Consider the following 13429-nt stretch of genomic DNA (forward strand, 5'->3'; position numbering starts at 1 on the left):
GCTGTGCCAAACCATGAAAAGAGATGATGAACAGTTATACTTGAAGAAGCAGTTATTACAGCAACTAGGGGGCTTTAAGAATCACCATTGTCACAAAAGTAAAGGAAGAAGTTGCACACACAAAAAAGAAAATTATAGAGAATTAATTGGTATTAGTCTTAAAAGAAATTGTAAAAGTGCATATTGCTCTCCCAGAGGACCCAGGTTAGTTTCCCAGCTTGTACATCAGGTGACCCATAACTGCCTATAACTCCAGCTCCAAGGCACCTGACACCAACCTCTAGCCTCTAGCCTACACACACACACACACACACACTTGAAAAAATAGTTAAAATTAAACTACACTTTTAAAGCTTCTTCGGAGTTTTAATTTTTAAAGTAAAAACAAAGTAGCTACTTGATTTAAAGGAATAAAGTAAAAGCCTTGGCTTGCAATGCTGATAGGAAGAAGGGATTTGAGGAATGACTGGCTTTCTTTTCATTAAAGGTGCTGCGTTTTGGGATGTTATACTTCTGAAGATTATTTTCTTGAAAAGGAGGGCATTTTTCTCCTTTTGGATATATTGGCAGTAAGTAATGTCCACAGCACTCTTAACACAAAAGTTAACTATAGGTCTTTGCAAACAAAGAAAACAGTGCTTTGTGAATAAATGTGCCCCCCCAGTCATGGATAGCTATATTGTTTCTTTGTTTGGAATTTGGTGTTTTTGAGACAGGGTCTCTCTCTATGTAGTCCTAGCAGTCCTGGAACTCACTGTGTGGATCAGGCTGGCCTTGAACTCACAGAGATCTTCCTATCTTTACCTCCTGAATGCTGGGATTAAAGATATGTGCCACCACACACAGCCAGATAGATACATTGTTTTAAATAAAACCCTTCTTGGAGATTACAAAGCACTAGCATATTAAGGATTCTGAACATTCCTCCAGTTAAGGAATCAGTTTATACACGTTAATGTTCCCAAACATAGATGAGCAGACATTTTTTCCAGCTACTCTTGTCAACCTGCCAAGGAACAGTTTATTAGTTTTATTCTCTGACAATTCCTTGCATGTATGTAAATGCAACCTCTTGACTCTCATCCCTCACCCTCTCTTTCCTCCTTTCTATCCTGTCATCCTCCCCTCCCCCTACAAATCTCTTTCCCATACTTGTAGATTTTTGTTTTGTTTTGTTTTGTGACCCATTGGTTTTAATCAGGACTATCTGTATGGCCATAGATAGGTTGAATCCACTGGAGCCCGGGAGAATCAAGATTGGGTACACAACTGAAGATAATGACTGACCTTCCCAGAATCCATCAGTAACCAGTAGCTCAGCACGGTAGGAAGGGTAGGGCCCCATGGGCACATCCCTGTTCTATGATTGGTTGTTGACAGGCTCAATTTTGTACAGACCCAGTGTAGGCAAGCATGGCTACTGTGAGGTCATGTTTGCAATGGCTGTGTCGGGTTCTGAAGATAGTATTTTGCAGCCCTTCTTCCTGTGTCCCACTTCTTATAATGTCTCTGTATCCTTTGCCTTGATGCCTCCTGAGCCTTAGAGGGGAAGGACATAAACATCCAGTTTAGAGATGAGTACACAACTATCACTTATTCTTAGTACTTTGTGCAGCTATGAATATCTGTATTGATCACTTTTGACTACAAAGAAAAGATTCTTAATTTAAGAATGAATAGCATTGGTGTATGGAAATAAACATCAATGTTTAGGATATAGTTAGACACCATATTACTTTAGCTAAACAACAGTAATAAGCTAGCCCTAGGGCATATGGTCTTCTCAGTCATGATTGCTAGCTGTGTTTATAGTACAATGCAGGTACCTCCTATGGAAAATGCCTCAAATTCAATCTGAGCATTGTTAGTTGCCCCATAAAAGTTGTACCAGTATTCTACTAGTACAACATCTTGCTTGGTGTGTTAATGTTGTAGTTTGTAGGCTTCATATCTGGGAAAGACCACAGATGCCTTTTCTCCCCCACAGCCTGAGAGGGGCTTCTAGCATTGTAAAAGCTAGCCAGCAGGATGGAAACTTAGAACTCACTTCTAGTTTGATTTCTCTACATCTTGCAACCAAGCTATATGGTGTCTTAAGCAATAGGATCTTATCATCTGGGTCTGGTGAGCAAGCATAAGTCTGTATGGTTTTGAGGATCTCTGGGGCCTTACTGGGCAGCGAGCCATGAAGAGTGCTGTACCTGCTCTGGGACTTGTTTAATAAACAGAGGTTTCTAGGAGCTGCATTATCCAGCCATTCAGATATCGCCATCTAACTTTTTAAAAACATGGTTTTAGGGCTTTTTAGATTTATTTTATGTAAATGAAATGTTTTGCCTACATGTATATATGTGCCTTGTGTGCTTGCCTAGTGCCCACAGAGCTCTGAAGAGATCACTAGATCCCCTGGAGCTGGAGCTGTGGATGTCTGTGAGTTACCCTATAGATGATGGGAATCAAACCTGATTGATTGCAAGAACCATTGTTCTTAACCACTAGCATCTAGCCAGCCTCTTAATGTGTTTTCATTGGCTTACAGAGTAGTAGGGTTCCATATGGCTTTTTCATACACCTGTCATTTTGGTTAACTTTCCTTTCTGTCCCTTCATCACCCCTTTCCCTGCCCCCATCTTTTCTTTCTCCTTTCTCTCTCTAGCATTCCCCATCTCCTTCATATCACCTGTGTTTCATACTCCCCCCTCCTTTAAGGCTCATAATTCGAGACTGGCACTTTTCTAGTTTACCAGCTTCTGTAGGTCCAAGTTAAATGTATAAATCTGAAGTTTCAAAGTTAGGATTGGATGGGATTTTCTACATTTAAATTTTGTGTTTTTGTTTAAAAATATGTATGCTTGATGATAAGAGAAATTTTCTTTAATTCTTGAAAGTTCTTGTATAGTTACTGATAGAGTACAAATTTACACATCAATTTAAATTTTTTCATATTTGACTGTCAGAGTTATATCAGTTATTCTCTTGATAACTGAGAGTGTAGCTAATAATATTATTTTTAAACCTTCATAAAGCATATAAATGGGAACAATCTTGTACTCATAGTGAACTGTCCCTGATAACCATGCTCATAGATATAGTCTTTTCTTTTTTGAAAACTCCTCCTTCTATTTCCACCAAATGAATGTATTTTTACTATGAAGTGTATTTATGACTACTTAATTATATTAAATCTCTTTATTATTTTAAGTTTTAGTATTTGAGAATGCTCATGAATACTATCTGGTCATTGTCATCATCTAAGAGCTTAGAGGGAACTGGCTGATAATCGAAGTGTGTCTTGGTAAGACAGGCATTCTTAATATTCATTACCATTTTTGTCATTTTCTATTTCCTTGCAAAGTTGAATCAAAAGAAATTCTGTAATCTGATACTTGGAATAATGGTTGAATTTTGTGATAATCCCAAAACCTCTGCTCATGTCAATGCCTGGCGAGGGAAGAAGGACTTAACTGCTGCTAGTCTCTTAATTAAACTGTGGAGAAAGGAGGAAAAGGAACTAGGAGTAAAACGGGATAAAAATGGCATGATTGTTGGTAAGTGTGTTCATAATTTTTGGTAGCAACAACTAAAGGTGTATCTCTAGAGTTTTAAAGAATATAGGATTTTGAGGATACTTATCCCATTTTATGGGCTGCTTCTTCCAACAAGATACTGAAGATTTTCTGTCATAAATTGTGAATAATTGGAGTTCTATCGATTAAGTGCTTGCAGGACCACAATTCTACCTTAAAACCACAGAAAGAAAGAAAGGAAGGAAGGAAGGAAGGAAGGAAGGAAGGAAGGAAGGAAGGAAGGAAGGAAGGAAAGCCAGGGATAGACCTAGCTCTGGGGATGCAGACTCCTCCCCAGGGCTCACAATCAGGCAGGCAGAACCATGTATCCCAGGTTCTGTTATTGAACAGGCTCTGTCTCAGGAACAAACAAACAAAATAAAAAGTGAACAAAATACAGGTTTCTCTGGCACTCTCTCTCTCTCTCTCTCTCTCTCTCTCTCTCTCTCTCTCTCTCTCTCTCACACACACACACACACACACACACACACATTAATAAAATAAGAAATTATGAGTAATTAGAAGTTAAGTAAGTTAGTAGGGGGTTCATTTTTTCTAGAATATTTTAAAACATGATATTTAACTATATTCTTTACCTCAGACTAGGTTTGATGTTTTATTTAGCAATAAAATGATACATAAGTGAAGTATTTGGCAACAGTCTTTACAGTATTCTGTGTACTGGTGTTTATGTATTTTTCCTTCTTACACAAAAGAGATCCCTTTCTAGTAAAATTAGTCAGATATTCATCAGTTTTAAGTGGCATAGTCTAATGAGGCTGATGGAATCCATGTGTGATTGACTTGTAACCTGACACCATGTTACATCTTCTGAACCTTTCACACTCTTAATGTTTAGTTAAAAAAAAAAAAAAAAAACAAAAAAAAAAAAACAAAAAAAACTGTTAGTAATATTTATTATTAAATAAAAATACTACCACTATAAATGATTTCTGTTTCTAATCCCTTTTTACTATCTGAGTTTTAAACTAAAACAACATGAAACAGCTTTTCTCCTTATGGCAGAATTTATAGAAACCAATCAAAATTGTTGTATCACTATTGATCTGGCGTCATCCTATTTCTGTAACTTTAAATTTAACAAGATTTTTACATTGGATTTTCATCATTAGAGAGGATATGTAGGCTGGAGAGAGGGCTCAGCAGTTCAGAGAGCTTGCTACCCATCTGGAGGATCTGAGTTTGAATCCCAGTAGCGAGGTACAATAAATGGCTCACAGCTGCCTGAACCACCAGGTTCTGAAAACCAGCTCCCTCCTCTGGCCTCCGATGGCCTCCCATACATGAGGCATACACACACCAAGACACACACACATAAATAAATCTTTTTAAATATTAAAATTATAGCTGTGGGGTTTTTCCTGTTTGAGACAGGGTCTCTCTGTGTAGCCCCTATTGTCCTGAAACTGTATGTAGACCAGGCTGGCCACAAACTTGAAGATATTCACTGCCTCCCACATGCTGGGATTAAAAGTGTGCACCCTTATTCCCAAAGTAGCTATAGTTTTTTACCTTACATAAATAAGAAAAATGAAAGCCATAAGTTTTGCCACCCAATGGGAAAAATTTACTGACTATGCTTTCAAAGTGGCCTGAAGTATATCAGTGATAAAGTGCTTGCTTACTAGTCCTGGGATGGATTTCCAGAACTTTAAAAAAGAAATAACAATATATTTTATTTTATTTTTATTTTATTTTAACTTTTAAATGTATGCTTATGTTTTGATCCATTTTATATATGGAATAAATTATCTAATATTCACTATAGTTTTTAATCTCTTCCTTCTATGTTTTGTGATACCCAATAATTAGATACAAAGAAACCTCTATTTACTAGTTTTCAAGAAGAGCAAAAGATCATGCCCCTTCCTGCTAACTGCCCATCTGTTGCAGTTATGGATGTCGCTGAGAATATCAGAGCAAAAATTTATGCTGTATTGGGAAAACTAGGTAAGAAAGCCCTGAAACTCACAGTTTCAGTGTGATGAGCATTGCCGCACTTGCTTTTGCTACAGAGTCCATGTGACACACATGAATAAAGTCCCTTTGTACAATAAATACCTGCTCCCTCATGACCACTTATAACTGTGGCCAGGATGTAATATATATGAGAGTAATGTTTCAAAAGTTAAAATTGTGGAATGCGGAGCCCAAAGAGCAGTTCCTTTTGGCCTCCCAGGCTCTTTCAGTGTGCAGCAGGATCATGAGGTGAGATGTTGAGGCTTGAACATTAGCATTCTGAATTATTTCAGCTTATAAAGTGTCTGCTTTCTACTAAGGGAAAAGTTCTCCTTTCCCCTTTAGCTTCTGATAGTAAACTCTCTCTGATATGGTCCTGAAAGAATGAGTACTTTGACTGTGTAATCATAAACTGCAGGAGGATTTGTTGTGGAAGTGTGTTTTTGCATTTGTTTTTATGGTAAAAATACGAATCTTGAAACCATTTTCTCCTATTAAAATAATTCTCTCTGAACAAACTTTGATAGATTTTGAAAACTTACCTGGCCTATCTGCTGAAGATTTTGTCACCCTCTGTATAATACATAGATACCTTGATTTTAAAGTAAGTACCTTTTAAAAACTTAAAATTTATTATATAAAAATAAATTGGGAAAAAAAGGATGTGTCTATAACTGAAACAATTGTTTATATTACTCTAATATTTTTTCTATTTTTATATGATTATGATATAATACCCAAACCATATGGATTTCTTTCATGAGACAAGATTTTATTCAACTGACAGAGCACATGCCTCATAGACATACAACAGTAGTTGTTTGTATAAACTGACCAGTGGTTGTGAATGCATGCACTAAACCTGCTGAAGAGAGAGCCAAAGTCAGAAAACCCCTCCCTAACTGAGGAGCTGTTGGCAGCAGACAGCTGCTTCGAGAGGGAGGATCTGTTACATATGTTCCAGTAGATGGTCCTACACCCATACATATAATGACAGTAATAAATGTGCTCCATGGAGTGGCTGTTTGTTCTAAATGAAATTGAGAGGGACTACTGGGGCTGTGGCTAGTAGAGAAATAAGAGGAAAGGAATGGAGGTGGGCTTGATAGATACATTATATGCATGTATGAAATTCTCGGTCAGCCCAGCTGTTAGCTTGTAAGAAGATGATGAATATTACAGAGTCATTCTGAAGCCTAACAAGATTTTAGAAATCTTTACTGTTTGGAAAGCAGTAGAACCAGAGCTAAGCAAGTTATTACTTATTAAAGCATTACTACTTACCAAAGTACTCTTTGTCATTGCTTTATGCCATAATCAAATCTCACTTAACATTGACTAGGTTGCTTTTTTGTCTGCTAAATGAACTGAGTAAATAAATGTCTTTGAAGTCTCAGGGAAATCTTCTGAAGTACATTTTATTTGTTGTAAATGAAAAAGTCTTGTTTCAAATGAAAACAAAAGTATGTTGTATTCCTGTTTTAGATGATATGACAGTTTCTCTAGTTTCCAATACAATTTAGTACCTTACTCTCAGAATATGAAGTGGAGCTTTTGCATGATGAAACTGTAGTTAAAACTGTAGTTAAAAGCTTGAGAGTCAGTTATGTTAATAGGATCTCAGTTCTAGAAGTCACAAGACCCAGGCTCCCTTGTTCCTCAGATTCAGTAGTAAGGTACTAAATACTTCAGAAAGCCAAGCTTGAACAGCAGGTTCTGCAGCTATGAAATGAAAGTAACTATATACCAGAATACTCATGTAGCTGGTGCCCACATCATTCTCAGCAGGTCTAACTTATTCCCAAGAAGAAAGTTAGGAAAAGCTTAAACATTAACAAGATGACCACTTCATAAAGATTATGTAAAATTGTTTCACTTGCTTTCATCAATTTAAATTTCTCAACTTAAACTTTGCCATGACAGATTGGAGAAGTATGGAATGAAATATGTGAAGAAATAAAATTGGAACAGTTAAAACTAGTCACTTCAGATAAAATGTCTTTGGAATCTATTACAGCAGCAACAGAAAACATTGGAAAGATGGTTGCTACCCTGCAAAGTGAGATGATTGAAAGCCAAGCACGCCAAGATGTGCAAAACGAACAAAGAGTGTATGCAAAGGTAAGGCAAGAGTTCCATTCAGTATATAAAGTAGGTGAAGTTATCCTTAAAAGAGATTTGTCTTATTTATGAGTATTCCAACATTGAATTATTTTCCTTTCCCCAATTTTTTCAATGTCTGTGCAATTTTAAAAGAAACTATAGAGTTAAGAGTTTAAAATGTAATCACTCTTTCTAGTGTTGCTTTTGCATTGTAATTTAATTTCTTGTTTTCTTTTTTCTGTGTATATATGTAGTATATGCTTGTTTACACATTTATGTGCTTGGAGGTTTATATATAAATGTGGAAGCCAGGCCAGGTGTTGGTGGCCCACACCTTTAATCCCAGCCCTCAGGAGGCAGGGGCAGATGGATCTTTATGAGTTCGAGGCCAGCCTGGTCTACAGCTCAAGTTCCAGGACAAGCTCCAAAGCTACACAGAGAAACCCTGTCTCAAATAAACAAACAAACAAAAAATTGAAAGCCACAGGTGAACATTCAATATCTTTCTTAATCACTCTCCACAAGGTCTTTCTCTCTCTGAGCCCACAGCTCATCGATTTAGCTCAATTGACAGCCAGAAAATCCCAGAGATCCTCCTATCTCCTCCTCCCCATCAGTGGAATTATGCGTGGCCATAGGCCACCTTGCCAGGCTTTTTATGTGAACTCAGGTCTGCACGCTTGCACAACAAGCAATTTATTGGCTGAGTTATCTCCTCAGCCCTGGAATTTGATTTCTATACTCTTATATTTTACAAAGTTAAGAGATACCTGACACACTTAATTCTTTGACATGTCCAACAGGGTTCTAAAAGTTGTAACCTGCTTAAATATATACTATTAAAGGGGGCAGGAGAGGTGGCCCAGTAGTTAAGAGCACTGGCTACTCATCCAGGGGACCTGGGTTCAATTCCCACTACTCACATGGCAGCTCACAGCTTTCTGTAACTGCAGTTCCAGGGGATCCAACATCCTCAAGCAGACATAAATGTAGGCAAAACACCAATGTACATAAAATAAAAAATAAAATATATACTTTTAACATATGCTGGCTTATGGAATACATAACTCCATAGATAAAGTTATCTTTCACACCTCATAGACCTTTAATGTTTTGCCATCTATAGGCTTATCTGTCCATCAGCTTCATCCTTACCTCGATTCCAAAACATTTATGAGTGTTGATTCTATACATGTTTATGTAAACTGGTCAGCTGAACAGAGAAATCAGCCAGGAAAATGACAACATTTTCCCTAAAACTTTGCGCAGATGAGAAACTGCAATATTGTTTGTTTGTTTGTTTGACCAACTAAGAGGCATTTAAACAATGTCACCCATAGACACAGGGATGTCAACACTTGGTCTTCATTCTCTATGACTACAGTTAAACACTTGTGGCTCCTTGAAATGATCTCCAAAGTGTTGTCTTTCCACATAGACTATTGAATGTTTGATTCTATAGTTTAGGACCTGTGCTCATTCACTGGACTGCCACTCCACAGCTAATTGCTTTCAAGTTTTACTTGCATAAGTTTTCATGGCATAAGTAATGCTATAAGCTGGTTGATCTGCTCAGAACCAGGAAGGGAAGATGGATTTATGCTGCCTCTTGAACACTAGTTCTTTTGAATTACAGAACCTTTGCTGTTTTGATTAAATATGTATTTCCATACCTCTGTCCCCACTTAAGTAGCCCTAAGGTTAGTGTATTTATAATGGTATTATGTATATTCATCTGATACACAAATATACACCAATGGCATATATCCTCTGATTATACAAAGAGGAGCTTATTAAGAAATAAGGAGTTGTTAGTTAGTGGTTACCCTTCTAGACTGCAGTACCACACCAAGCTAGCAGTCTCACAAAATTGCATACCTTATTGCAGTCATAGACTAAAAGTAATTTTGCCAATATAATTAGCTAAACTAATGATCAGTGGCAACAGGATCTCTTTATTTTCACCTGTGAATTTCTTTTTAAATACTGCCTTGAGTTTTCTCTGGACTTAATGTCTTCACAAACAGGAACGATGGAAAGCACCCAGTCTTGCCAAGAATGCTCATTATTAAAAATGTTCTCAGCAGTTTGCTTTATGTTCTGTGGAAAGTATTTCAGACTTTAACGAATAACCTTTTTCATGTTAAGATTTGTTTTTTGTGTTTGCTTTTTGAGGCAGGGTTTCTATGTAGCTCTGGTTGTCCTAGAACTTACTTTGTAGAGCAGGCTAGCCTAGAACTGAAAGGTTTCTTTCTATTTCTGCTTCCAGCATGCTCAGATTAAAGGCTTGCACAGTCATTGTTTTTGAAATTATGTTATATATCCTAATTTCTATTTTAGTCAACAAACTGGAGGCAATTCCTTTAAAATGGGGGCTTCTGGTGTGTTTAGAAACTGAAGGTCCCAATTCTCTTATTTGTTTCAGATACAGGCAACACATAAGCAAAGAGAACTGGCTAACAAATCATGGGAAAACTTCTTGGCTAGAACATCAAACGCTAAAACACTAAAGGTAGGATTTTTAAAGCATTACCAGTATGTACAACAATCAGCCAATCTTAAGGACAGTTTTTTTTTTTTGAAGACTGAATATTCGTTTCTACAATGTTAAATAGGATACTACTGCCATTAGATCCTTGCCTGCCTCTTAGACTGACAACTGAAAGCATTTCACAACTGAAAAATGCTGCTTTACATTTCATTTGACTTAACACTAGGAAGCCAGAGTCTTGTTCCTGAACGATGAAGATGATAGCCAGGAGAAAGCCAGAGAGAGCTGTGCCCTGCTCCTCATTCTGAACCTTCTTATTGAAGGATTCCGTTGTTATAAGCAGAAGTGTGAGGAACAGGAAAGCAAATGTACCTTCTCTCTCTAATGACCATCTATCCTGTTTTACTAGCAGTTAATACTGTTTTCTTTCTAATTTAAAAATCTTCAGAAAGCAAAAAGGCTCCAGGAGAAGGCTATAGAATCCTCTAAATACAGTGAACGACCACAAAATGCAACATTTCACCATACAGTTATTAAAGGTCTTAACACAACGGTAAGATCATTTTTTTCCCACATCTCTTTCATAATATATATGAAGTTTGGGCTGCCAAAATGTTATTTCTATGGGAACTTTTGTCTCATATATTTGCTTTTTGTTGTTTAAATTTTCTATCATTAAGGCATATCTCCAAGACACTCACTCCCCCCACACACACACCCTCAGTGCTAGGTTAGAGCAGACACAGCCCCCCCCCAGGTTTCCTAAGAAGTTTCTCCCCACACTAGACAGTGCATTGGTTACGTCTTGCTTGCAAGGTAAGCACAGTTAGTTCTCCTTCCCCTGGAAGTAGACCTGTGCCACATACCAGTTTTCTTTGAGATCTCTGTTGGGCACAGTTTGTCCCTGACCACAAAACTAATGAGCATTAGAAGAATTCAAACCCACTTTCTTGTTACCAAAGTCCTTGTCTTTCTCATATGTCACACCAATTCTGTTATGTTGGGTATCTTTTCCAAAGCAAGCCATAGGCTCTGTGGGCTTTTCTGTTACCAAAAAAAGGTTTCTAAATGGACTTTCAGATACTTGTCTTCTTCTCCAGGTGCCTTCAGGTCGGGTGGTGACAGTGGAAAGCACTCCTGCTCGGTTACTGGGAGGACCTCTGGCTGACACAGACATCGCTCTTAAAAAACTGCCTATTCGAGGAGGAGCCTTGCAGCGGGTGAAAGTGAAGACTCTGAATGAGCCAAAAAAGAGCGTCCCTATCTGATGAGCTCGAGAACCTTTATGAAATAAGTTCTACTTAGAACATTTTAGCAAATGTAAGACAAAAAGTTAGAATAAATATTTTTGAAAATATAAAATTAAAGTCAGGATAATATAGTTTATTTTTATTAAAAACATCAATATACCTATCAGAAAAGCAGTCACCACTATCTCTGGAAAAGCTGTTGCTCCCTTAAATGAAATTGTAAAGTTTATCAGTTAGGACTTTTGGCTATGCATCAATTACTTCAAGTAATCTACCCTGAAGGACATTTCTGTGGACTTCATATCTTCCTTCCTGAGTAATGTAGACTGTGGACACAGTTGGACCAAAGGGCTGGAGCTGACTTAGTAGGGATTTCCTTCCAGCAACCCCACCTTACATTCTTTCAGTTGAGAAGAGTGGATATGTTTTCTCAAATAATTTGTGCTGCTCCCTCTATATCTTGAAACCCTCTATTGATCACTCCATAACACCTCACCTTGAAGTTGGACACATTTTCCTTGCTCTTTAAGCCATAAACAGTCTACGCTCACCTAAAATACCTTGATGGAGTCAGAAGTCAAGGGGCGATCATCAGAAGGACATAGGAACACCTGGAGCAAGAAATAATATGTTGGTGAAAATAGAAAATAAATGTTTCTATTATAAAAGGCAAGTGCCAGTCGCAAGCTAAGCAGCAAAAATAAAAATACAGATACAGTTGGTCTTACTATTAAAATATAAATTTCAAAGTGGAGTTGGAGAGATGGCTTAGTGGATAAGAGCACTGGCTGCTCTTGCAGAAGTACCCAGCACCCACATGGCAGTTCACAACTCCAGTCCCAGAGGCTCTGATCCTTTTCTGGGGCCCTTGAGTAACAGACACGCACATGCACAGACATACATGAAGGCGAAACTCCCATATACATAAAACAGATAAATAAAAATTTTAAGTAAATCAAAGTTTGAAGCTATTTAATGCTTTCTCTAATGGGAACGTGACATTGTGGGGGAACAAATAGAAGAATGCAACATGAGATGTTTGTACAAACAGCACCAAGTAATGCCTCATTTCTATCCTAGACACATCCAGAAACCTTATGTAGTGACCATAGCTAAGAGCAATGAAGCTTTGCAGCATTTGTAGACTATGAACCACCCCCCCAGACTCTTAGTTCCCCAAAGGCAAGGGAAAGAATATGTACAAATTTTCTATTATGATCAACACTTCAGTAAATATGTTAATGATGGTGGCCTTGACTCATGCAGCCTTTCTCTTGAAGTCTTAAATGCAACAATACCCTGACCTCAAAAGGAGGAATCAGCCCACAGGATACTTCACAAGTGATGCCAAACAAGGACAGCATATTAAAGTAGTTTGATACATATATCAAAATAATTGTAGCTTTTCTCCAGTTATAAGGCATAAATACATTGATATAAATGTAAACAAGTTATAGAAAAATTTATGATTCAGTTAAATATCAGTTTTGCACACAGTACAACGTCCCATCTCCAGATTGATTTAGATTGCTCACCATCAGGATTATCTAATATCTACAGACTGTTCTGCTACTCATTAGGAAGAGAGAAGGCAAACTGAGACAGGTTATTTTCTAGCAGATATTTACCGCATGAAGAACTATAGGCTGATGAGAAGTAGCAACAGCACTTATTGCAGAAACTATACAGATGGTAGGCAGATCTCTAACATATTTGTCTGTCACAGTCCTAGCTATCATACAATGAGTGAGTGAGCCCACCTCTCCAATAACACCAGGATTCTGCTTTTTCTTTCTTTGTATTCTGTTCATACACCTCTTGAGTCCTAGTTAATATCCTGTCTCGGCTGCCCTGTCTGAGAGATGGATAGTATTTTCTTCCATGAGCCATCTGGGACAAAATTTCAAGCTGTCAAACTGCAATGTGTACTAATCAAGTAAATAAAACTTATGCTTTGGAATCAAAATTAGCTGTTCTGTATCCTTAAGGTCTCTGGAAGTTCATCAGCTACACATTAAGTTAAATGAACTCTGTGTAAA

General features: G+C 37.5%; 1 protein-coding gene across 3 annotated transcripts in view; it reads left to right on the forward strand.

Annotated features, from left to right (window-relative positions):
* Cfap69 (cilia and flagella associated protein 69) overlaps positions 1 to 11633 on the forward strand; it is a 54783-nt gene extending 43150 nt beyond the window's left edge. For 2 of the 3 annotated variants that reach the window (XM_051174581.1, XM_051174582.1), the window contains 8 exons: positions 488 to 569; positions 3356 to 3548; positions 5400 to 5537; positions 6074 to 6150; positions 7470 to 7667; positions 10075 to 10161; positions 10589 to 10693; positions 11241 to 11633. In XM_051174581.1, the coding sequence (XP_051030538.1) occupies positions 488 to 569; positions 3356 to 3548; positions 5400 to 5537; positions 6074 to 6150; positions 7470 to 7667; positions 10075 to 10161; positions 10589 to 10693; positions 11241 to 11408 (1048 nt within the window). In that variant the 3' untranslated portion in view covers positions 11409 to 11633. Of the gene's footprint in view, positions 1 to 487; positions 570 to 3355; positions 3549 to 5399; positions 5538 to 6073; positions 6151 to 7469; positions 7668 to 10074; positions 10162 to 10588; positions 10694 to 11240 lie in introns of those variants that run through there. The other variant, XR_007833817.1, reaches the window with a different exon arrangement.
* Positions 11634 to 13429: the final 1796 nt, after the last annotated feature.

Source organism: Phodopus roborovskii, unplaced genomic scaffold (genome assembly GCF_943737965.1).
Source record: "Phodopus roborovskii unplaced genomic scaffold, PHOROB, whole genome shotgun sequence".
NCBI lineage: Eukaryota > Metazoa > Chordata > Mammalia > Rodentia > Cricetidae > Phodopus > Phodopus roborovskii.